Source organism: Pantherophis guttatus, chromosome 11 (assembly GCF_059756535.1).
Source record: "Pantherophis guttatus breed Tessera chromosome 11, ASM5975653v1, whole genome shotgun sequence".
Lineage (NCBI taxonomy): Eukaryota > Metazoa > Chordata > Lepidosauria > Squamata > Colubridae > Pantherophis > Pantherophis guttatus.
In genome coordinates, this window is record NC_142073.1 from 21,946,594 (window position 1) to 21,973,666 (window position 27,073).

The following is a 27,073-nucleotide window of genomic DNA, read 5'->3' on the forward strand; positions in this document are numbered from 1 at the left end:
GAAAGGGAAATAATTGAACATGAGTGGGGGCAGAAGATCTCTCCGTGACCATCTCTCCTTGTGCTTTTTAACAATAATATTTGGAGTTTAGTAACCATCGGACGCCTCAAAGATTGTAAACTTTAAAACAGAGCCGTAGCAAAACCTAGGCCAGCCAGTGCTTTTGATTCAACGTGCTTCGGAGATGCTTTTCCTACATCAAAGCCAACGAGAGAGCTGCAATTCACTTCGGAATCGTCCTGTCAGAATTTGAGACAGCCTTATTGCTTGGTCAGGCCAGCAGTTGGTTTACTGAACAGAACAGAATAACAGAGTTGGAAGGGACCTTGTGGTCATCTAGTCCAACCCGGGGGAGATGGGGGAGGTTTAGGCCTCTGGGATGAGGAAGCGAGAGGGTGTGGGGCAGCCCCGTGAGAAATGGAGGAAGGGAGGTTTGCACTCATGAACTCTGGAGCTGCTGAATGGAGTTGTTTATACGTCTTCAAGGCCAACCATCCTGAGATACACAACACCTGCAGAGGAGATTTTCCCATAACATCTTACTGGATGCTGATTGGACTCTCTGTGCTGGGCCATGGGGTGATTTTCAATGTGTAACTTTCGGCTGGTTTATTCCAGATCTTGCCTTGCCTTCAGGGAAGTAAAATGCTGTAAAACCCCCATTCAAAATGATTTAACAGAAGAACAGAGTTGGAAGGGACCTTGTAGGTCATCTAGTCCAACCCCCTGCCCATTGGAGTCCCTACACCAATTCTGACAGGTGGCAGTCCAATCTTTGTCAGCCTCCACTTTTACTGCTTTGGCTGCCATAGGAACCGGGAGGGGGGAGAGCTAGAGAGCTTGGGGGGGGAGCGTGCTGGAGGAAGAAGAAACGAAACTGAATCCTTGAAGTTGCTATCGGGTCAACCATCGTGGCATTCCTGATTGATGACGCTGCCAGACATGCTTCCACCTGACCCTGGGAGACCTTTGGATTGGATGATTTACGATGGACAGCGGGAGGGGATGCTTTCTATATGCACTTTTCGTGCCTATTGCTTTTAATTTCAGCTTAGCCGTGGTTGCGTTCACTTCATTTCTAGTAAAAGTACCTTTCTCTATAAAACATGGAGTTTGGGTCATTCTTTCCTGGACTTTGAAGGAAGCACAGCTGACATTAAGCTGACACCTGACACTCTTCTTGAAAGCCTCCAGTGATGAAGCTCCCACAACTTCTGAAGTCAATTTCTGTTCCACTGGTTGATTTCACTGACAAAGAATTCCTCCTTATTTCCAGGTTGAATGTCTCCTTGGTCAGTTTCCATCCATTATTCCTTGTCTGGCCTTCAGATGCTTTGGAAAATAGCTCGACCCCCTTCCTCCTCTCTGTGACAGCCCCTCAAATATTGGGACACTGCTATAATGTCTCCCCTGGTCCTTCTCTTCACTAGACTAGCCATGCTGCGTTAAGCCATTTGGACCTAACTGGATTTATTTATTTATTTTGTGGCTAAGCGAGACTCGCTTAAGTGAGTCACTGCAGTTGTTAAGTTAGTTAGTAACATGGTTGTTAAGTGAATCTGGCTTTCCCACTGACTTTGCTTGTCAGAAGGTCGCAAAAGGGAATCACGTGACCCCGGGACACTTTAACCGTCATAAGTATGAATCAGTTGCCAAGTGTCTGAATTTTGATCAACGACCCTGGAGATGCTGCAACGGTTGTAAGTGTGAAAAAGAGTCCCAAGTCCCTTTTTTTCAGTGTCCCTGTAACTTTGAATGGTCATTAAATGAACTGTTGTAAGTCAAGGACTAATACGAAATCCTAGGACATGTGTTTTGTTAACGTGTCATCCAGGATTTAGCATGTTGTGGGGACCAAATAAGGGACGTGGTGGCTCAGTGGCTAAGACAATGAGCTTGTCGATTGAAAAGGTCAGCCGTTCAGCGGTTCGAATCCCTAGTGCCGCATAACGGGGTGAGCTCCCGTGACTTGTCCCAGCTTCTGCCAACCTAGCAGTTCGAAAGCAGGTAAAAAATGCCAGTAGAAAAATAGGGACCACCTTTGGTGGGAAGGTAACAGCGTTCCGTGCGCCTTTAGGGTTTAGTCATGCCACCCACATGACCACAGAGACGTCTTCGGACAGTGCTGGATCTTTGGCTTTGTAACAGAGATGAGCACTGCCCCCTAGAGTCGGGAACGACTAGCACATACCTTTACCTTTACCTTTAGGGACCCAACCCAGGCTGTGGAATTATGGGACACTAAATCATCAGCAATTAAACGAGGCTGCTGAGATAAATTATTTTCCTTAATTAGGCTCTATTTTGTTTAATTAGTTTAATGAATGTAGCATACAAAGAAAATACGAAAGCAAATAATAGGAAAAACAGGGAAGGGAAGAGTAAGTAGAAGAAGGGGAAAAAGAAAGAAAAGGCATTCCTATTCTCTTTGGTGCAGTAGAATAAGGCAATTATTAGATTCTTATTTTTAAAAGTATTTAAGAATAAGGCCCCGACTGAGTGGAGATTGAAGAATTACAAAGATGGATTTCATAACTAAAAATTAGGAAAAAAATTACCAAACGTAAAGAAAAAGAGAGGGAAACATTCTTTTATTATCCTACTGGATATCACCTGAGTTGGTAGCTATCTAGGTCACCTTGGTTACTTTAAGCCTGGCAGACTTCAACTCCCAGAATTCCCCAGCCAGCTTTGCTTTAAGCCTGGCGGACTTCAACTCCCAGAATTCCCCAGCCAGCTTTGCTTTAAGCCTGGCGGACTTCAACTCCCAGAATTCCCCAGCCAGCTTTGCTTTAAGCCTGGCGGACTTCAACTCCCAGAATTCCCCAGCCAGCTTTGCTTTAAGCCTGGCGGACTTCAACTCCCAGAATTCCCCAGCCAGCTTTGCTTTAAGCCTGGCGGACTGCAACTCCCAGAATTCCCCAGCCAGCTTTGCTTTAAGCCTGGCGGACTGCAACTCCCAGAAGTCCGTCAGGCTTAAAGTGGCCAAGATTGGAGACCCCCTACTCTAGGTAATCCAGAATAACTGGCTTTCTTTGATTTAAACTTCTGAGTAACCATGCTTATTAAAAGATAGAGAGAGGAATAATTCATCTGCTTTTCAGCCTCTCCTTCAACTCTCTCCTTACCTTACCAGACCTGAGGGAGCAGAGAGATTCCTACGTAAGCAGCTATTTATGATCTTTATTTAGTTTAATTTAAATGAGGTGACCAGGAAGAGGATTTGATTTTGAACGAGGAAATCTCTTGATACCAGCTTTTGATCTCGTCCCCATTTCCATAGCAACTGGGTTTTTTGGGGTTCCAGTCAAGACAGTTGCTGCTCTGTGTAGCTGAGGTTTATATGATTTTAATTTCCTTTGCAGTGCTCAAAACCTAAAATCCTAATTTTTTTTTTATTTGATTTATATGCCGCCCTTCTCCAGAGACTCAGGGCAGCTTACAATGTGCTAAGCAATAGCCTTCATACTTTTGTATATTTTTACAAAGTCAGCTTATTGCCCCCACAAACTGGGTCCTCAATTTACCTACCTTAGAAAGGATGGAAGGCTGAGTCAACCTTGAGCCTGGCAAGATTCGAACTTACTTTAATTGCAGACAGCTGGTGTTAAATTACAGTGCTTCTGTCTGTTGAGCTAAACCAGGCTCCTAAAATTTTCCTAAAATCGCTTTTGGTTTTCTTATTTATTTATCCAGGTTAGTTAAAAAACCCAGTGGCTTTGTATACAGCACAAACTAAACTTGGAGAGATGAAACTAAAATACTTTGGTCACTTAATGGGAAGGAAGGACTCCCTGGAAAAGAGCCTAATGCTGGGAAAGATTGAGGGCAAAAGAAGAAAGGGACGAGAGAGAACGAGGTGGCTGGCTGGAGTCACTGAAGCAGTCGGCATGAGCTTAAATGGACTCCAGAGGATGGCAGAGGACAGGAAGGCCTGGAGGAACGTTGTCCATGGGGTCGAGATGGGTCGGACACAACTTCGCAACTAACAACAACAAACCTTGGTTGGGATGAGAAGCTTAGCATATTGTACAAACTCAACCCTTTGGTTATCTTAATGTCCATGGAGAATCTCAGTCCTCCAGGTCACGATTGTCCCAAAGGTGCTTTTTCAGGAGGCAACTGGACTTCCTTGTTTTTCTTTGAAGAGGTTTCACTTCTCATCCAAGAAGCTTCTTCAGCTCCAACGGGATGGTGGGGAATGGAAGAATGGAAATCCAGTCAGAGTTGAAGAAGCTCCTTGGATGAGAAGCAAAACCTTGGTGCCTTGGTGGCGCAGCGGATTAAAGCGCTGTTAAAGTAGCACTTAGCTGCCAGCTGCCTGCAATTACTGCGAGTTCAAATCTCACCAGGCTCAAGGTTGACTCAGCCTTCCATCCTTCCGAGGTAGGTAAAATGAGGACCCGGATTGTGGGGGCAATAAACTGACTTTGTATATAAAAGAACACCGCTTGGGTGGGGGGTGGGGGCAAAAGCCCTACTAAGCAGGTATATACAAAAAGTATGAAGGCTATTGCATTGTAAGCCGCCCTGAGTTTCCGGAGAAGGGCGGCATATAAATCGAACCAACCAACCAACCAATCAATCAATCAATCAATCAATCAACCAATCAATCAATAAATGTCTTCAAAGAAAAACAAGAAAGTCCATTTGCCTCCTGAAAAAGCACTTTTGAGACTTTGGTTAGCTTTGTGATCCAATGATTTGCGCGAACTTTGAAGCTGGGTCAACGAACTAACCAAGCGGGAAACGTTGTGCCAACTCAGCAAAGATATGTTGGAGCATTAAAACACATTCGAACAAGCCAAGCTTATTTAATTAACATATTCACATGCGGCCATTCTAAGCAGGTGGTTTCTAGATAGCATAAACAAGATCAGGATTCAGTTAATCCCATTGAAATAAACAGGGGCATTTCCTAGGATACTGCAAGCCTCACTGATTTCTATCCTACTTTTTCAGAGTAATTTTGATTGAACCTCATCTGTACAAAAAGAACCTTAACACTTCTGCAACTCAGCATTATAGAAAGCAGCAGAATTGAATTTTAATACCATCTGAAAACAATGGATACAGACAGCAAACTACTGTATTTTTTGGAGTATAAGATGCACCGGACTACATTATTAATCATTTTATTATTATTTTTATTAATCATATTTCTATGCCGCCCACTCTGTGAGGATTCTGGGCAGCTTACAACAATCGACAGTATACTAAATAGCATATTGCCCCCAACAATCTGGGTCCTCATTTTACCCACCTCGGAAGGATGGAAGGCTGAGTCAACCTTGAGCCGGTGAGATTTGATCTGCTGATCTGCTGAACTAGCAGTCAGCTGAAGTAGCTGCAGTACAGCACTCTAACCACTGCGCCACCTCGGCTCTTAAGACGCACCTACCTTTTTTGGTGAGGAAAAGAAGAAAAAGAAATCTCCCTCTGCCTCTGAGCAATTTTGCCTCTTTGCAGCAAACAGCAAACAGCCTGCTTTACTTTCATTTTCGTTTTCAGCATAGCTTGATTAGCATAAGAAAAAAAAATCTGCTCCAACAATTTACCTCCTTGCAGCAAACAGCAGAGCCCTGCCCAAAACAGCTGAGAGCAAAACAGCTGAGAGTCGGGAGGCTGATCTAATCAATTTGTGCTAATTAGGCTGTGCTGAAGCTGAAAGGAGCGGTTTCTTCTTGCTGTTTGCTGCAAGGAGGTAAACTGCTGGGAGGCAGAGGCCAAAGGGTGGGGGGCAGTGGGTGGGCGGGGGCTACATTCAGTGTATAAGACACACCTATATTTTCACCCCTTTTTAGGGGGCGAAAAAGGTGCGTCTTATACTCCGAAAAATACGGTATATTAAAGGTCTATGTACCACATCTCCATATCTCTCAAGAACAGAAGAAGAAAGGAACAAGAAAAAAGGAACTTTATTTATTACAGAATAACAAAATAACCAAGTTGGAAGGGACCTTGAAGGTCTTCTAGTCCAACCCTCTGCTCAAGCATTTCAGATAAATGCTGCCAAACTTTCCTTAAACACCTCCAGTGATGGAGTACCCATAACTTTTGGAAGGAAACTCTTCTATTGATTAATTGTTCTCACGGTCAGGAAATTCCTCCTTACTTCTAGGTCGAATCTCCTTTTTATGATCGTTCACCTGTTACTACTTCTTCTGCCCTCAGATGCTTAGGAGCAGGGGTCTCCAACCTTGGCAACTTTAAGACTTGTGGACTTCAACTCTCAGAAGTTTCAAAGCTGGTTGTGGAAGTCTGGGAGTTGAAGTCCACAAGTCTTAAAGTTGCCAAGGTTGGAGACCCCTGCTTTGGAGAACAGCTTGACTCCCTCTTCTTTGTGACAGCCCCTTAGATACTGGAACACGGCTATCATGTCATCCCTAGTCCTTCTTTTCACAAGGCTAGACTAGTTAAAAGAAATGTTGCATTCTGATTTTAAATAACGAATAGTTCCTTGACAAATGAAAACATCACATTTTGAAGACGAGTTTTGGCCCTTGGTTTGGGAGTTCAATGCCAACATTTGAAGGGCTACCAGAAGGAAGAGAGGGGGGCCAACTTATTCTCCAAAGAAGGCAGGACAAGAAGCAATGGATGGAAACTAATCAAGGAGAGAAGCAACCTAGAACTAAAGAGAAATTTCCTAAAAGTGAGAACAATCAATCAGTGGAACAGAAGTTGCCTTCAGAAGTTATGGGTGCTCCATCACTGGAGGCTTTCAAAAACAGACAGGACAGCTATCTATCAGAAACAGTACAGGTCTGCTGTGAGAGCACGAGGTTGGACTAGATGACCTCCAAGGTCCCTTCCAACTCTGTTACTGACTCATGAACTTTACAACTGTGACTCGGCCTAGTTGATTCTGCTACATGTTTTGACCCTCTGTCTCCAACCGATGACTGTCCTGTGTGACAGTTTGATTTGAAACCCTTGTAAGTCAAACTAGTTGAAGTTCTCTGTAGTGCAAGCGTGTGCGTTTGCAACTTATTTAGGAGAGAGAGAGAAAGAGAGAGGGAGGGAGGGCGGGAGGGGGAGAGACAGAGAGAAAGAGAGAGACAAAGAGAAAGAGAGAGAGAAAGAGAGAGAGAGAGAGAGAGGCGAAGACAGGCAGAAAGATAGACACAGAGAGTGAGACAGAGAGAGAGAAAGAGAGAGAGACAAACAGAAAGATAAATAAACACACAGAGAGAAATAGACAGACAGAGAGAAAGAGAGAGAGAGGCAAAGATAGGCAGAAAGATAGACAGAGAGATAGACACAGAGTGAGACACAGAGATAGATAGATAGAGAGAGAGAGAGAGAGATGGAGAGAGAAAGAGAGACAAAAGAGAGAGACAGAAAGAGAAAGAGAGACAGAGAGAGAGAGTGAGATGGAGAGAGAGAGAAAGAGACAGAAAGAGAGAGAGAGAAAGAGAGTGAGACAGAGAGAGAGACAGAAATAGACAGAGAAAGAGAGACAAACATAGACAGAAAGTTAGACACACACACAGAGAGAAATAGACAGACAGAGAAAGAGAGAGAGAGAGAAAGGGGGGGAGAGGGAGAGAAAGAGAGAGAGAGACACAGAGAGAGAAAGAAAGAGAGAGAGAGAGAGAGAGAAAGAGAGGGGGAAAGGGGGAGAAAGAGAGAGAGACAGAGAGACAGAGAGACAGAAAGAGAGAAAGAGAGAGAGAGAGAGAGACCACCACATCTCTTTGCGTATCTGTGTTTGTGCATTATTTGGGGCAAAACACTTTATTCCATCTCACAGGATGCAACTGCTTCTCCGGCTCTCTCCTTAATGGCTCTCTCATCCCTTTCACAAAGCCATCTCCACATTCCTTTACAGGGTGCTCATTCCTAGTTAAATTCTGCATTAAGGCAACACATCGACATCAATATTTTAGCACAACCCTAGAAACATCGTTCCTAGTGAACACTCCCAAGCATAGAGGAAAAACAGCAAAACTCTCAGCACTAGCAAAACCAGCGAAAACGAAATAAATCATTGTCGGTTTCAGGAAAGGCAGGCACACTGTACACCACTGTACACTAATGATTCGATCATGGAGTTGGTTAGCAGTATTACATTTCTGGCGGTGCAGCTAACAAGCTGTTTAGCTGAGTCACTCAAGTGGGAGTGCTGTGCCCGCTTGAGTGATGCATTTTCTGCATCGTATGCGAAGAGCACATCTCCCTTCTCCTGTCCTTACCACTTTCTTATAGGGGGACTATTGAAAGCATCCTGTTGTATTGTATTACTTTTTGGTTTGGAAGTACAGGTAGTCCTCGATTTACAACAGTTTGTTTAGCGATCGTTCAAAGTTACAACGGCACTGAAAAATGTGACTTAGGACCGTTTTTCACACTTACGACCTTTGCAGCCATCCCCATGATCACGGGGTCAAAATTCAGATGCTTTGCGACTGGTTCATATTTATGACCGATGTTGTGTTCCAGGGATAGGTGATCCCCTTTTGCGACCTTCTGACGAGCAAAATCCATGGGGAAGCCAGATTCTCTTAATAACCATTAAGTTACTAACTTAACAACGGCAGTGATTCATTGAACGACTTTGGCAAGCAAGGTTGTCAAATGGGGCAAAACTCACTGAACAAATGTCTCGCTTAACAACAGAAATTTTGGACTCAGTTGTGGTTTGTGAGTCAAGGACTAGCTGTATCATTGTTTTGGACAGGAAGGCTGTGCTGAGAGTGTTGAGGACAGCAGAAAAGATTATTGGAAGTTCACTTTCTTCTATCCAGGACATGGCATATAAGCGATGCCTGAGTAGAGCCTGCAATATTGTCAGAGATGCTGCACATCTTCTCCATGACCAGCTTTCTTTGTTACCTTCTGGGAGGAGCATTCATGCTATCCAAAGCAGAATAGCTAGGTTCTGTAGTAGTTTTATAGTATCAACCGTGTTAACTCTCGAGATTCTTTTTTCTGCTATATATTCAAAATGTAATAACTGTCAGCACTTCAACCTGCATTTACTTTAGTGCTGACATAAGAAGGAGAAGAGGGGGCAGCTGGCAAGAGGACCTTGACTTCTCACCTACTTATTTTCCCTGAAGATAATGTCCCCTAGGAGAAGAGATGGGAGGGGGACATTCCTGGGAGCTGAAGTACTAGATATGGGGAGAGTGATTTGGAAGAGGGCCAATGAGATGCCGAGAATTGGGGAACGGAAAGGGAAGGTTTGGGGTCAGGAAGTCAGTGTTGGCTATGCCACAATCGGGGACAGGTCGTCATGCTTAATAAAATGAAAGATTTCTTCAAAGATTACTTGTTTGGAAATGCAATTTATTTTAATTAAGACGACATCGAAACCTGACAATAACAACAGCAGCAACATCCCAAAATGCCAACTTTTATAGATTGATTGATCGATGATAGATACCATGTTTTCCCGAAAATAAGACCCTGTCTTATATTTTTTGAATCCCGAAATAAGCGCTTGGGCTTATTTTGGGGGAGGTCTTATTATTTTAGGGCACATGGAGGAAACCAGAGGAAATGGCGGGGACTGGCTGCGCATGCATTTAAATATTTTTGGGGAGGGCTTATTTTCAGGGGGGGGCTTATTTTAGTGCATGCGCTCAAAAGCCCAATTGGGCTCATTAACAGGGGATGTCTTATTTTAGGGGAAACAGGGTAGATAGATGACAGATAGATAGAGATAGAGGGATAGAGATATAGAGGGATAGATGATAGACAGACAGACAGACAGACAGACAGAGATAGAGGGATAGAGATATAGAAATATAAAGAGAAAGATGATTGATATGAGAGATAGATAGACAGATAGATAGATACAGAGATAGAGAGGGATAAAGAGAGATATATAGACAGACAGACAAAGACAGACAGATGGGCAAAAATTTTGGGGATGTTGCTGCTGTTATTATTATATTTTGAATGTGTGTGTGTGTGTATATATAAATAAAAATTTGGCATTTGGGGATGTTGCCGCTGTTATTATTGTTGCTATTATTATAATCCTTGGGATGGTGACATTCCTGGAGGGTTTTCGAGAGCGGTGTGTCGAAATTTTAATTTCAATGCCTTTGTGTACACAGAAAAAGGACAATGAAGGTTATCTCATCTTATCTAGATGTCACATGGAATGGCGTAAAGATCACAGTCCAACCTTATCTGGCTGGTTTGTTCGTCGATGGCATCCACGGCACTTTCCACAGAGCTGAGCAAGGACTGAATCTGATTGGCCGTCTCTTTCAGCAGGAAACGGGTGACAAACTGGTCCACATTTGTTCCTTGTTCGTAGACCTGGGAAAGAGGAAGACAACGGAACTCTCTGAGAATGTGCCTTTAAGACAAAGACGATGCCACCTGCCCGCAGGAAGTCCTTGATTTACAGCCATCTGCTTAGCAACGGCTTGAAGTTAAAACAGGACATATCACTTCTGGAATTTGTGCTTGTGAAGAAAAAAAGAATGAAACTTTGATCTTGGTTTTGTTGATTAGAAAGATTTGGTGTTATATAAATCGAATACCTATTAATATATTGCTTAATGCATGGTAAGCCGCCCTGAGTCTCCGGAGAAGGGCGGCATATAAATCAAATTTAAAATATATATATATATATAAGATTTGTTGTTAAGATTTAAGAATAGAGGTAGAAATTAGAAAGGGGGAAATATTGTTATGCATATTCCTATATAATATTTTAAAATCAGTATGTAGATGAAAGGATCAGAAGTTGAAAGATGATTGTATTATGTACAATGTAATTATAATGATGTGAGTATAATTAATGTAATTAACATGACCAAAATAGTCAATGTTATCAACTACTATTTGGTATCAAAATTAACGATACCCAGATGCCATACAGTATTCAATATTTATACATTATCTGTCTGTCTGTCTGTCTGTCTGTCTGTCTGTCTGTCTGTCTGTCTATCTATCTATCTATCTATCTATCTATCTATCTATCTATCTATCTACACCGTGCTTCCCCAAATATAAGACCAGATCTTAAATAAATTTTTGGTCCAAAAGACGCATTAGGCCATATTTTCTGGTTAGGGCTTATTTTTGGGGAAATACAGTACTAAATGCATCCATCTGGCTGACAATCTTAACTGGGGCTTATTTTGGGGGGTAGGGCTTATATTACGAGCATCCTGAAAAATCATGCTAGGACTTATTTTCCGGTTGGGTCCTATGTATCAAATTTATATTTCGCTGATAAAGAAATAAAGGGAGACTAGTATAGATCTATTTTAAGCTATTTAGCTCTCATCAGCTAGCCATACCCTTACTTGGATTCGAATTTGGGCTGCCTGCATGTTAGGCAGTTGTATTAACCTCTGAGCCACAAGTTCTCCTCCCTTCATCAGTTTGAGCCAGGTGAGAGATCAAGTGTTTTTCTATCGAGACACCTGGTCTACCCCAGTGTATGTATGTATGTATGTATGTATGTATGTATGTATGTATGTATGTATGTATGTATGTACTTCTTTTGGAGCAAAAAGGAATATATATATAAAGAAATGGCTAGTCATATATTAATGTGTAAAAGCCAAAAGTGGAGGTCAGAGTGTTTTTATCTTGTACTGTGCTAGGAAGAGTTGGAAGTCAATGCCTCCTTTTCTTTCTTTTTCTCTTCCACCTTGTATCTCTCACCCCCTTTCCCCCATTCCCTCCCTTAATTTCCTATTTTATTTTCTTCTTTGTATTTGATACAATACAAATAAAAATGATAAGAGAGAGAAAACAGAACTGAAAAAAGTGACATCAACTGGTCCTTGCACTCCCAACTGTCACAAGCATTCCCACGGTCACATGATCGAGATTTGAGCACTTGGCAACCAGAATGTATTTATGACCATTGTATCAAACTGGGATCACGCGGTCACCATTTGTGATCTTCCCAGCTGGCTTCTGATAAGCAAAGTCAGTGGGACAAACAAAATTCAAAGATTCACTTAACAAACCATGGCAAGAAAGGTCGCAAAATCAGGCACAACTCAACTTAACCTTCTTGCTTAGCAATGGAAATTCTGATCCCAATTGCGGTCGAAAGTCAAGGACTACCTACAATAACGAGCCAAATCACCAGCCAAGCAGGAGGCTGAGTGAGTCTAATAGATTACTTAGGTCATGGGTCTGCAACCTCAAACACTCAAAAGAGCCATTTGGACCCATTCCCACAAAAAAGAAAACACTGGGAGCCACAAAACCCTTCCCTCCAATCCAATCCAATCCAATCCAATCCATTCTACTCCTACTCCTACTCCATTCTATTATTCTATTATTCTATTCTATTCTATTCTATTCTATTCTATTCTATTCTATTCTATTCTATTCTATTCTATTCTATTCTATTCTATTCTATTCTATTCTACTCTATTCTCTATTCTATTCATTTTTATTCTATTCATTCTTATCTGCTCTATTCATTCTATTCTATTTACTCTATTCTATTCTATTCTCCATTTCATAATCTATTCTATTCTATTCTATTCTATTCTATTCTATTCTATTCTATTCTATTCTATTCTATTCTATTCGTTCTGTTCTATATTCTTTTTTTTTTTTAATTTGATTTATATGCCGCCCTTCTCCGAAGACTCAGGGCGGCTTACAATGTGCTCAGCAATAGCCTTCATCCTTTTGTATATTTATACAAAGTCAGCTTATTGCCCCCACAACTGGGTCCTCAATTTACCTACCTTAGAAAGGATGGAAGGCTGAGTCAACCTTGAGCCTTGGCGAGATTCGAACCCTGCAGTAATTGCAGGCAGCTGGTCTTAATAACCAGCTTAATAACAGGGTGCCTTAGACCACTGTACTATCAAGGCTCTTTTTAAATTTGATTTATATGCCGCCCTTCTCCGAAGACTCAGGGCGGCTTACAATGTGCTCAGCAATAGCCTTCATCCTTTTGTATATTTATACAAAGTCAGCTTATTGCCCCCACAACTGGGTCCTCAATTTACCTACCTTAGAAAGGATGGAAGGCTGAGTCAACCTTGAGCCTTGGCGAGATTCGAACCCTGCAGTAATTGCAGGCAGCTGGTCTTAATAACCAGCTTAATAACAGGGTGCCTTAAACCCCTGTAGTACCAAGGCTCTTTGGTAATGAATGGTAATGGTAATATTCCATTCCATTCCATTCTACTCCTACTCCATTCCATTCCATTCCATTCTATACTTTATTCTATTCTATATTCCATTCCATTCCATTCCATTCCATTCTATTTGTTTCACTCAGCCAGTTTGCACCACTTCGGGAGAACTGGTTGTTAACTTTCTGAGTAGTTTGGCAAACTGGTTGTTTGAAGAAATCATTAGGGCAGAGAACTGGTTGTTAAATTACTAGAATCCCACCACTAGTTCCACTCCACAAAAGAACAAGCAATTTATACCTCCCGATGCACAAATGGAAAGCAGAAATGCCTTGCAATAAAAATGGTTTCCCCATTTTATCCTTCAGAAGAACAGCTGAGACTCATCCTGACAGTCATTGACAATCTGAAATGAAGGCTTGGTCTCAAAGCAAGGAAGCTTGCCATAATCTCTCCTCATAATAAACAATCTCATGCAAGCAGAAGGAAACGCAAACCACCTGAGAAATATAGTTGACCCAGATGATGAAATATATATATTCTGTTTATCCCTTCTTCACCCCCCCTCTTCCCCCTATGACCCACAATTTTGCATTTGCATTAGAGCGGAAAATGCATTTCCCTTCCTTAGAGGCTTGCAGGATTAGCTGTTATCAGATGATTCCACCCCTCTGAAGTTGAGTTTCATCAAAAGTAGAGAAGAGAAGAGAAGAGAAGAGAAGGAGAAGAGAGAAGAGAATGAGAATAGAGAAGAGAATGAGAATGAGAAGAGAAATATAGAAGAGAAGAGAAGGAGAATAGAGAATAGAATGAGAATAGAATAGAAATATACAATAGAAACAGAATAGAAATATAGAATAGAATAGAATAGAATAGAATAGAATAGAATAGAATAGAATAGAATAGAATGGAATGGAATGGAATGGAATGGAAGAGAATAGAATAGAAATATAGAAGAGAAGAGAAGGAGAATGAGAAGAGAAGAGAAATATAGAAGAGAAGAAAAGAGAAGGAGAATAGAGAATAGAATGAGAATAGAATAGAATAGAAATATACAATAGAAATAGAATAGAAATATAGAATAGAATAGAATAGAATAGAATAGAATGGAATGGAATGGAATGGAATGGAATGGAAGAGAAGAGAAGAGAAATATAGAAGAGAAGAGAAGAGAAGAGAAGAGAAGAGAAGAGAAGAGAAGAGAAGAGAATGAGAATAGAAGGAGAATGAGAATAGAATAGAAATATAGAATAGAATAGAAATATAGAATAGAAATAGAATAGAATAGAAATATAGAATAGAATAGAATAGAATAGAATAGAATAGAATAGAATAGAATTATAGAATAGAATAGAATGGAATGGAATGGAAGAGAATAGAATAGAAATATAGAAGAGAAGAGAAGAGAAGAGAATGAGAATAGAGAATAGAAGGAGAATGAGAATAGAATAGAAATATAGAATAGAAATATAGAATAGAAATAGAATAGAATAGAAATATAGAATAGAATAGAATTATAGAATAGAATGGAATGGAATGGAATGGAATGGGATGGGATGGGATGGGATGGGATGGGATGGGATGGGACGGGCTGCAAGTGTGATTGGACACACAAGGAATTTGTCTCCAATGCTCTCAGTTCTCAGTTTATTTACATGCATCTCCAAGCAAGATTTAAACCTCAAATTTTTGTAGTTTTCTTCACGTAAGGGAGGTGTAAATTTTCTTCCTTCTCTCTTAATAAAGATGCCACTTCTAAAGCTACCTCCACATGTGACCACCTTTGAGATGTTGATAGGTGCTATATTCTAAGATATCTGGTTTATCACCCAGTTGGGGAAAAAAATCATAGAATTATAGTGCTGAAAGGGACTTTGGAGTCTTGTTATCCACCCCTCTGCTCAGGGCAGGACACTTTATACTATTCTGGACTAATGGTTGTCCCATCTATTCTTGAGAACCTCTAGTAATGGAGCACCCACAACTCCAAGTGGCACGTTCTTCCATTAATTGTTCTCACTGTCAGGAAATTTCACTTTAGTTCTAAGTTTTATTTTATTTATTTATTTTATTAAATTTGTATACCGCCCTACTCCCTAAGGACTCAGGGCGGTGAACAGCCATAAAATAAAACATGTAGATACAAAATTTAAAATAAAGATAAAACTAATTAAATAAATTTGGCTGAGACATTTTAAAACCCCAATAAATTAAAACCAAATTTAAAATTCCATTTAAAAGAGGAAAAGTTTAGGTCAGGCCAGCTTGATGGAATAAAAACGTCTTAAGTGCGCGACGGAAGGTACGCAGATCCGGAATCCTCCGTATCTCCGGGGGGAGCTCGTTCCAGATCGTAGGTGCCCCCACAGAGAAGGCTCTCCCCCTGGGGGCCGCCAGTCGACATTGTTTGGCCGACGGCACCCGGAGGAGCCCCTCTCTATGGGAGCGTACTGGTCGGTGGGAGGCTATTGGTGGCAGCAGGCGGTCCCGTAAATAGCCAGGTCCTAAGCCATGGAGCGCTTTGAAGGTGATAACCAAGACCTTGAAGTGCACTCGGAAGACCACCGGGAGCCAGTGCAGCTCGCGCAGGAGAGGCGTTACATGGGAGCGCCACGTTGCTCCCATCACCACCCGCGCGGCCGCACTCTGCGCCAGTTGGAGCCTCCGAGTGCTCCTCAAGGGGAGCCCCATGTAGAGAGCGTTACAATAGTCCAGACGGGAGGTGACGAGGGCATGAGTGACCGTGCGTAACGAGTCCCGATCCAGAAAGGGACGCAACTGGCGAATCAGGCGAACCTGATGAAAAATCCTCCCGGTCACGGCCGTCAAGTGCTCTTCTAAAGACAGCCGTGAATCCAGGAGGACACCCAAGTTGCGAACCCTCTCCGTGGGGGCCAATGCTTCGCCCCCAATAGTCAGCGATGGCACCAGCTGACTATATCGGGACGTCGGAAACCACAGCCACTCGGTCTTGGATGGGTTGAGCCTGAGCCTGTTTCTCCCCATCCAGATCCGTACGGCCTCCAGGCACCGGGACATCACTTCAAGGGCATCGTTGGGGTGGTCTGGGGTGGAGATGTACAGCTGGGTATCATCAGCGTACTGATGGTACTCCACCCCAAAACCACGGATGATCTCGCCCAGCGGCTTCACATAAATGTTGAACAGAAGGGGCGAGAGGACCGATCCTTGTGGCACCCCACATATAAGGGGCCTCGGGGTCGACCTCTGCCCCCCTGTCAACACAGACTGCGACCGGTCGGAGAGAAAGGAGGAGAACCACCGTAATACGGTGCCTCCCACCCCCAACTCTTCCAACCGGTGCAGCATGATACCATGGTCGATGGTTGGATCTTTCTTTAACAAGCTTCCATCCATTACTTCTTGTCCTGCTCTCTGTACTTTGGAGAATAAATCAATCCCCTCTTCTCTAGGACAGCCCCTCAAGTAGTATTGGAAGATTGCTATTACACCACTCCTAGTCCTTCTCTTCATTAAACTAGACATACCCAGTTCCTGCAACCGTTCTTCATATTTTTTAGCCTCCACTCCCCTCATCATCTTTGTTGCTCTTCTCTGCACTCTTTCTAGAGTCTCCACATCTTCTTTACATCGTGGCGACCAAAACTGGATGCCGTATTCCATGTGTGGCCTTACCAAGGCCTTATAAAGTGGTATTAACACTTCACGTGATGAGAATACATATAATGAGAAGTACATTCGCTGTGAGAATACGTATTATGTTCTTGCAAAAAAAGGGAGTCTTTTTTCCAACAACTGGCCTTTGTATAGAGCAATTATACAAATTCAATTCAATAATAAATTAGTGGAACTTAAAAATGTGAAAATCTCGGAAGAAGATGGGTTAGAAAAAAAATCATAATTTGAACAACCTGTCACCATGCATTCTTCTCTTGTTAAATATAACACAAGGAAAGGTTACTGTCACCGCATCCTTTTATAAAAATGAGGAACAGAGGAAGAAAAGGTGATTATTTTTCTTTGAGGAAGGCACATTTAAGATCTCTCTCTCTCTTTCTCTTTCTCTCTCTCTCCCTCTCTTTCTCTCTCTCACACACAGAGAGTGGTGGTTGGAGAGAAGGAGCAAAGGCTCCTGTTTTTTTTTATCAAGAACTATTTTTTAATAACGAAGCTAAGAGATAATAAAAGTACATTGGTATCAGTCATTATAATTTATTTGAACACATGGCAAAAGCAATTTGAATAATCAAACTTCCACACACGTAAATTGCTCTGGGTTTATGAACAGAAGATTAACTAAGGTCTGTTCCTATGGTAACCAATGAGGGGAGAAACATTTCAGCTCAACCAAGGGCAATCTTCCACCTTTCTATTTAAAACAAAAGTGAGAAAGAAAGAAAGAAAGAAAGAAAGAAAGAAAGAAAGAAAGAAAGAAAGAAAGAAAGAAAGAAAGAAAGAAAGAGCTACCGTAGTTTAAGAAATTCACTGCGCTTCCTACTCCTTCATGCCATTCAACTAGATAAGAAATTAGCGCTTATTCTTTTGCCATAAACATTGCATTTTTATTAAGATAACATTACCTCTGGCTTTTCTTTAAAAAAACAACAGCTAGCAGTTTCCAAATTATGGAAAGCAACACTTTCACTTAATTTAGCTTGGTTCTCATTCTGGCACCACATTTTAAGAAAAAGTAAGAAAAATTGGGGGGGTGGGAATGTAAAGTAGGGAAATCTGAAGGACCAGACAAGAGAAAACAAAATGCAACATGGAAAACTGAGCATGTTTAACCTTGAGAAAGGATCGCTGTGAAGGACATGAGCTTTCATCTACTTGAAGGGCTGTTAGTTGTCATTGAGAAGCAGTTTGGGCATCCTCATCACCTCAGAGCACAGGAACAGGATAATGAGTCCAAGTTTCAGGAAGCAGCATTCTGGTTAAAAGCTAAGAGGATTTTCCTAACAGTAAGAGCTGTTGGGAAGCAGAAGCAAAGGCTGAAGGAGATGACCAGCTTCTGTTTTGTGGAGAAGCAAAGGCTCCACAGATATCTGTTAGGATGCTCAAAGAGGCAGTTCAGTGTAGTGATTAAAGTGCCAGTCTAGAAAAATATGAGACTGTGAGTTCTAATCCAACCTTAGGCATGAAAGCTGGCTGAGTGACTTTGGGCCAATCACCAGGAGATGGAGAGTTCTAGTCCTGCTTTAGCCATGAAAGCTGGCTGGGAGACTTTGGGCCAATCACCAGGAGATGGTGAATTCTAGTCTCACCGTAGGCATGAAAGCTGGCTGAGTGACTTTAGGCCAATCAACAGGAGATAGTAAATACTAGTCTATTTTAGGCATGAAAGTTGGGCTGGGTGCCTTAAGGCTAGTCCCTCTTTCTCAGCCCAACCCACCTCACAGGGTTGTTGTGGGGAAAACAGGAGGAAGAACGAGCATTAGGTATTTTTGCCACCTTATAAAGGCAGGACAAAAATCTAAAAACAAACAAGATGGATTCCAGATTCCAGCACTGAGTTGAAGATTGCCCTGATGGCCTAAAGGGTCTTTTCCAACCATTAGGATTCCATAAAAGCTAAAAAAAAAAAAAAAAGGATTGGGAAGAAAATATCCCAATTAGGATTGACAGGAGGTGGGAAAGGATTACACATAATCCTCCTAAATTCTAAACTGGGGTTTATGATGGGCAAGGACCATGATAAAGATTTTGATTTGAGTAACTAGTGTTTCATCAGATTCAGTTATCATTAATCATTTAGCATGTTGTGCAAATATCTAGTACAGGGGTCAGCAACCTGTGGCTCTGGAGCCACATGTGGCTCTTTTACCCCTTTGCTGCGGCTCCCTGTCACTCAAAATATGCATCACAACCATCAATGTGCGACACCCGCCTTTTCGACCCCCGGTAGGCCAACCATGGATGAATCCAAGAAAAGAAAAGTTTCAGAAGAAAACAGAACATTTACTTCAACTACATAGACTAGTTTTGTGGCCGCTCAAGAAATAGTCAGGCACGGGAAGGCTTTTGTGGCTCCTGGTGTTTTTTTTTCTGTGGGAAACGGGTCCAAAGGGCTCTTTCAGTGTTTAAGGTTGCAGACCCCTGACCTAGTAAATTACAGACCCATGTTTCTCAACTTTTCTACTGTTTTTACTGATTGTTTTACTGCTGTACTTGTTCCTCTTTGCAACTCCAAAAAGAACTGTTTTATTGCATATGACTACAACAACTGGTAAGAAGACTTTGTTCTTGGAATATCCCTGGATTAACAATTTAACTATCTTTATCTGTGTATGACCTGGATTGTTTATTGGACTTTGCTTTGCTTTTTCCTTAAAGTAAGAATATCCCAACTCGGTGTGTCTGCGTATTGACAGTGCTTAATCACAATCACCCTCAGTCGTTTCTCATGTGCACAACCTTGCTACTCAAGTGTTACTCTGTGCATATTCCTTAACAACTTATATGAGCATTTAGGCCATTTGTAGATTGTTCAATTGATAAGCGGTTTTTTTTTGTTGTTTGTTTAAAAACACACCTGAGGTGTGTGAACTTATCCAGAGAGTTATCCTTCTGCTTGCCAGCTAACTCGAGTCATAAACTGAACAGCAGCTGTTAAACAGATCAGAGACATGGGCAGTAATTTAATTCAAAGATCATTTCCTTATACGGCATTTGAAATCTCAAACCGTTTGAAACAATGAGTGTTTCGAACCATTTCTTTTCTTAGCCCTCCTACTGTTAAACAGACAGATTATGAGCTCTCAATTACTCGCACTCTGGGTATTTATTTACCCATTTAGCAAAGAATTCTTCAGAAAGTTTGCATTGCAAGGAAAGTGTTGCCAGGGAAGAAGGCTGTTAAATGATGCTTGAAATTAGAGTAGAGCCAACAGATATTTGCTCTCCATACCCGACTGATTACCTCCTTTGACTTGAGCCATTCGTTTAGTGACCGTTTCAAGTTACAACGGCACTAAAAAAATGACTCTTTTCCCACACTTACAACTGTTCAGTGGTGAAATGTAAAATTTTTTACTACTGGTTCTGTGGGTGTGGCTTGGTATGGGGGGGTAATGTGACTGGGTGGGAGTGGCCAACTTTTTTTTTTTTTTTTTTTTACTTTTAAAAGCATTTCATTTTTTTTGCTTTTAAAAGAAAAAAAAAGCCTCTGACGATCAGGCAACTCAGTTGGGATTGTCAGAGCTTTTTAAAAGCATTTTTTCTACCACCTTTTTTTTTTTTTTACTTTTAAAAGCATTTTTTCGGCCAAAGAGTTTGTAGAAAAAATGCTTTTAAAAATTAAAAAAAAGCCTCTGATGATTGTGCGGCTCCGCTGGGCATGACGGGGGAAGCAGGGATTTTTGCTACCAGTTTATTTATTTATTGGTTCCATTTATATGCCACCCTTCTCCAGAGACTTACAATGCATTAAGCAATAGCCTTCATACTTTTGTATATACCTGCTTAGTAGGGCCTTCGCGCCCCCCCCCCAAGCGGTGTTCTATTTTATACAAAGTCAGCTTATTGCCCCCACAATCCGGGTCCTCATTTTACCTACCTCGGAAGGATGGAAGGCTGAGTCAACCTTGAGCCTGGTGAGATTTGAACTCGCAGTAATTGCAGGCAGCTGGCAGCTAAGTGCTACTTAACAGCACTTTAGTCCACTGCTCCACCAAGGCTCCGAACCACCCGCCTCCATCGCTACTGGATCGGGCGATCCGGTCCAAACCAGGAGCCTTTCACCCCTGGAACTGTTGCATCATCCCCATGATAATGTGATCAAAATTCAGACACTTGGCAACTGACTCATATTTATAATGTATTGCAGCATCCCGGGGTCACGTGATCCCCTTTTGCAACCTTCTGACAAGCAAAGTCCATGGGGGGAGGGAGCCAGATTCACTTTACAACCTTTGTTACTAACTTCTCAACTGCAGCGATTCACTCTGGCAAAAAGGGTCATAAAATGGGACAAAGCTCACTTAACCACTGTCTCACTTTTGCAACAGATATGTCGGGCTCAACTGTGGTCATAAATTGAGGATTCCCTGTAACTACACCATTTGAAGTTCCAATTGACCTATTTTGGGGCTATTTACCACCTGGATTCAACGTTCCAATAGTTCGGCGGGTCATATTTTTATGATGTTTTTTTGATGAAAATAAGCACTGACTGTACTTTTGTGTGTGTGGCAAAACTCAACTTTAGAGAACAATGGATTTATTTAATGGCTGTTAAATAAGTAAGGAGAAATTTCCTGACAGTGAAAAGAATTACTCACTGCAAGGGCTTGCATGTCCCAAAGTTTATATTTTTTAATTGATTCATTTTTCTTTCCGGTTCTGTATTTTTCTTTAGTTTCAGGCTGTACATAGTGTGTGTGTGTGTATGTGTGTTGGTTTATATAGTTTGTACAGTGTATAGTGTGTGTATCAGTTCAAAAGCAACTCTGGCAGCTGGCTTCAGAGTTTTCCCTGAATATTTCACACATTTGCAAATATTACTTTCATTTCTATCCCAGAATTGTTAGCTAGGAACGGATCTTTATATCCAAAGACAAGGAATTGCTTTGAAATATTTGTAGCATCTTATACCAACTCTGGAGAGAGATAGTAAAAATATGCCTTGCAATCTGCCCTGTACCTTCGCTTTCACTTTGAATTATCTTTTCCGACAGAAGCAAGGATTTGGCTGTGTTACAAAGAGAAGGATTGTTATTTTCAAGCCACGCTGAGGATAAACAAACTATTTGCAGATAAAAAGAAAGAGGAATGCTGTTGTCACTGGCAATTAAATGCTTTCTACAAAGATTTGATCAAGGTTAAGTTACATATGTTGTTGTTTCTGGACCTTTCCCCCCACTGGGACAGAATACAAGGCTTTAAAGATTTGTTTCTAAATATGATATGGGATTAAGTGATTTTTTTTTTTTGCTGTATTTTTAGAAAAAGCGGTGTTAGTCTGTTAAAACTACAGGCAAGGAATATCAAACTGACTTATTTAATTAATATATATATGTTACTATTTTGGGTAACTTTGAATGGACCTTTGCTGATTAGGACTGAATTATGAGTTTTTATAATTTATTTCTTTATAAGACATTAGATATAGGGGAAGTAAAGATCTCGAGTTCAAATGTCGGAGAGGTTGATAGGTTATTAAGGTTGTTTGCAGTGGTGTTGATAGAGGGGTGTCATTTATACACACAGACACACATTACACAGACACACACAAACACTCTCCTCTCTCTCTCTCTCTCTCTCTCTCTCTCTCTCTCTCTCTCTCTCTCTCTCTCTTTCCTCACTCAAGCACGAAGCCGAAGGCACCAGCCTGAAGATGACGAGTGGGACCTCGTCGAAATGTCGCCAAGATACTCTCAATCTTACACGGAAAAAGACCCGAATACACCAAAACTTGTATGTATGTATGTATGTATGTATGTATGTATGTATGTATGTATGTATGTATGTATATTCTTTCTTTTTCGTAGGTTTTATGTGTATATCTCTTTAGCCAGGTTCTATCTACGTAAACCAAGATATTATGCAGCCCTAGTTCAGTGAAATCACAATCCACTAATTTCTAGGCTTTTTTTTTTCAGGCAGCCAGCAAACACTCTGCTGCCCATTGGGAGACTAAGGAGACTAAGATAGATCTATTTCGGACTTATCAGTCCTCATCAGTTAGCCACACCCTCATCCCATGTATCCTCCCTGTAAAGGTACAGTATTTGTTTTCTTTTCTTTTCGTAGGCCTTTATGTGTATTTCTCTTTAGCCAGGTTCTTCCTACATAAACCAAGATTTTTATGCAGCCCTAGTTCAGTGAAATCACAATCCACTAGTTTCTAGGCTTTTTTCAGGCAGCCATCAAGCACACTGCTGCCCATTGGGAGACTAAGGAGACAGAGACAGAGACAGAGACAGAGACAGAGACAGAGACAGAGAGAGAGAGAGAGAGAGAGAGAGAGAGAGAGAGAGAGAGAGAGAGAGAGAGAGAGAGAGAGAGAGATCAGCATATATAAATTTGGTATAAAATGGTTTGTCGTGAATGCGGCTGCTTGAGGGCTCCTGGATTGGAGCTGAAAGGCAAAAGGGAAGCAGTATGTTCCCTCCCATATTGGGGTAACTGATGAGGACCAATCAGTCCAAAATAGATCTATATTAGTCTCCCAATAGGCAGCAAAATGCATGTTTGATGTCTGAAGAAGCCTAGGATAATGGATGTGATTTCACTGAACTATTGCTGCAATTTGAGAAACTTGGTTTATGTAGGAAAATACCCGGTTGAAGAAAAATAATACAAATACACACACACACACACACACACACACACACACACACACACACACACACACACAGAGAGAGAGAGAGAGAGAGAGAGAGAGAGAGAGAGAATATGTATATACACACACACTCACACCTTGACATATGACCACAATTGAGCCCAAAATTTCTGTTGCTAAGTGAAACATTTGTTAAGTGAGTTTTATCCCATTTTATGACCTTCCTTGCCACAGTGGTTCAGTGAATTATTGCAGTCATTAAGTTAGTAATATGGTTGTTAATTGAATCTGGCTTCCCCATTGCCTTTGCTTGTCAGAAAGCTACAAAAGGGGCTCACTGCAACCATCATAAGTCAGTTGCCAACTGTCTGAATTTTGATCACATAACCATGAGGATGCTGCAACGGTTGTAAGTGTGAAAAATGGTTATAACTCAAGGACTATCTGTATAGTCCTTCGGCATGCAATCTGTTCCTCAAACTGTCTCAAATTGACAGCACAACCCATATACAGAACCTATAATTCTATCTCATTCTTTTGGAGGTTCCACAATAAATGTTTCCAAGCACTGGTAATTCCTCAGCAATTTCCTTTCCAGACAGAATTATTCCTCTCCCCTCCCCCATTCTTTTGCAGAGATCAAAGTGGAATTTCTGCAAATATTTTCAATGGACATTTTTCTTTCGGTGACAGAAAAGTTTAATATAATGAAAGGAACAAGACAAGGATGTCCTTTATCCCCATTATTATCTGTATTGACATTAGAAGTATTAAATAGAAATGGAAGACAAAATGAAGAAATAAAGGGATTGAAAAAAAAAAAGAAGAAGAATATAAACTACAAGCCTTGGCAGATGACTTAGTATTTACAGTATCTTGGAGGAACCTCAAATAACAGGACCCAAACTAATAGATCAAATAGAAGAATATGGAGATGTGGCAGGATTGAAAATAAATACAGAAAAAACAAAAATATTGGTGAAAAATATTACAGAAAAACAGAAGAAACTAGACATTCAGATCGCGAAGAAAGTAAAATATTTAGGAATCCAATTAACTTCAAGATGCGCAACGATTAAAGAGGATAATTATTATAAACTGAAAAACCAAATTGAGAAAGACTTGGAGAAATGGAAAAATCTACAGTTATACTAATGGGAAGGATTGAGATAATTAAGATGAATATATTACCGAGACTCTTATTTTTATTTCAAACAATACCAATAAAAGTGGAAAAGAAATATTTTGAACAATCAGATGTAGGATTTTCTAAAGGCGTGTAAGAGTTTTTAAATCTTCTGGGAGAAAACTACATTTATTGCTGCTTGCAACTTTTCCTCATAGATGAACTTTTTTGGATGACATCTGCTTTCTGCAGTAATTTTTTTTTAGCAACTAACTATTCACTAAAGTATTGTTGAATGTAACAAAAATACTCCTACATTGATGAGTCGATATAATGCAAGAGAGAAAATCTTGCCCTTTTATCTTCCTGAGGATGTGAATTTAACTTTTTTAAGTTTCTTGCTTCACAATGCAAGAACAGCAGTCTCTCATCTAACAGCTCCTTCTCAAACAGTCAAAATATTAGAATAATAGAGTTGGAAGGGACCTTGGAGGTCTTCTAGTCCAACCCCCTGCCCAGGCAAGAAACCCTACACCACTTCAGACAAATGGTTATCCAACATCTTCTTAAAAACTTCCAGTGTTGGAGCATTCACAACTTCTGCAGATAAGTTGTTCCATTTATTAATTGTTCTAACTGTCAGGAAATTTCTCCTTAGTTCTAAGTTGCTTCTCTTCTTGATTAGCTTCCACCCATTGCTTCTTGTCCTGCCCTCAGGTGCTTTGGAGAATAGCTTGACTCCCACTTCTTTGGGGCAGCCCCTGAGATACTGGAATATTGCTAGTCTCCCCTAGTCCTTCTTTTCATTAAACTAGACATACCCAGTTCCTGCAACTGTTCTTCATATGTTTTAGCCTCCAGTCCCCTAATCATCTTTGTTGATCTTCTCTGCACTCTTTCTAGAGTCTCAACATTTTTTTACATCGTGGCAACCAAAACTGAATGTAATATCCCAAGTGTGGCTTTACCAAGGCCTTATAAAGTGGTATTAACACTTCTTGTGATCTTGATTCTATCTCTCTGTTTATGCAGCCCAGAACTGTGTTGGCTTTTTTGGCATCTGCTGCACATGGCTGGCTCATATCTAAATGGTTGTCCACTAGGACTCCAAGATCCCTCTCACAGTTGCTACTATTGAGCAAGGTACCACATATATGGTACCTGTGCATTTTATTTTTCTTCCCTAAATGATGATGATCATCATAAGAAATATGATCATCATAATTCATGCCACTTCATCGTATTTTCCTCAGAGCTCTCTTCTTCTGTTTCATCCTTTTTCAACCTTGGATATATTACAACTAGTAAAGTTCTTAATGCTTTAAATGTCACAGCACAGATACACCGAACCTCCATGCGAACAAGCTTAACTCTCTGGTAACACAATTTGCAGTGCTCTGTCCGTGGTACTGAATCCCTATAAGGAAGTTACTATATAAATAGTCCGTGACTTATAACCATTCATTGAGTAACCATCTGAAGTTACAACAGCACTGAAAAAAAGTGACTTATGACCCCCCCTCCTCCCACTTAATGACAGTTGCAGCATCCCCATAGTCACATGATCAAAATTAGGTTGCTTGGCAACTGGCATGTATTTACGGTGGCTGTAGCATCCTGGGATTGTGGGATCACATTTTCAACCTTCTCAACTGGAAATTCTACTGTATTGCAAGGCTACATTATCAGCATCTTGGAAGTTTGATTTCTGGAATTATGGAAAAGTTAGATGGGAAGCCAAGGGAGCTTCTGGAAAATTAATGACCTTGGCTACCATGGCAATCATTTTGTGGAAATGCCCATGAATAAGCAAGTCCTCTTAACATGATAATAGAGTTGGAAGGGACCTTGGAGGTCTTCTAGTCCAACACCCTGCTGAGGCAGAAAATCCTATACCATTTCAGGCAAGTGACTGTCCAATTTCTTCTTAAAAGCCTCCAGTTATGGAACACCACAACTTCCGAAGACAAGCTGTTCCACTGATTGATTGTTCTCACTGTTAGGAATTTTCTCCTTCGTTCTAGGTTGGTTCCCTCCTTGATTAGTTTCCATCCATTGATTGATCCATTGATTATTCTGCCTTTTGGTGCTTTGGAAAATAGGGCCACCATTTTGAGACAATAGTCACCACATGCTCTTAACATTTCAAATGTGCCCAAATGGTTGCCAGCCTCTGGCCTAAAAGACATTAATATGTTTTAATTTCAGGAAATGAAGCTGCTACAACTTCTAAAATCCACTTTCCACTTTTTAAAATGGAAGATGGACATTTATTTTTTATTTTTTTATTTTTATTTGATTTATATGCCACCCTTCTCCGGAGACTCAGGGCGGCTTACAGTGCGTTAAGCAATATCAACCACGACTCAGATTTTTGCTAATTGCTGAGAGGCAGTAACTGTCAACAGGACACTGATTGGGCAGAAAAACACGGACTGAACATAAAGAATAATTTATTGGGTTAAGAAATGTTTCCTTTCGTGGAGAATTGGGCTGCTGATTGCTGATTAGCATGCATTGGGGACAGCTTACCCAACTTCTTCTGAAGTGATTGCAAATCAGGTGTTATTTGAAAAGTTGGATACCTGGAGAAACAGC

At 41.0% G+C, this 27,073-nt stretch overlaps 1 protein-coding gene across 1 annotated transcript in view; it reads right to left on the minus strand.

Moving 5' to 3' along the window:
• The window catches only part of NECAB2 (N-terminal EF-hand calcium binding protein 2), a 217,849-nt gene that overhangs the window by 53,970 nt on the left and 136,806 nt on the right, over positions 1 to 27,073 (minus strand). The window contains exon 6 of the mRNA XM_087877001.1: positions 10,142 to 10,278. Coding sequence (XP_087733127.1) covers positions 10,142 to 10,278 — 137 coding nt within the window. The remainder of the gene's footprint in view (positions 1 to 10,141; positions 10,279 to 27,073) is intronic.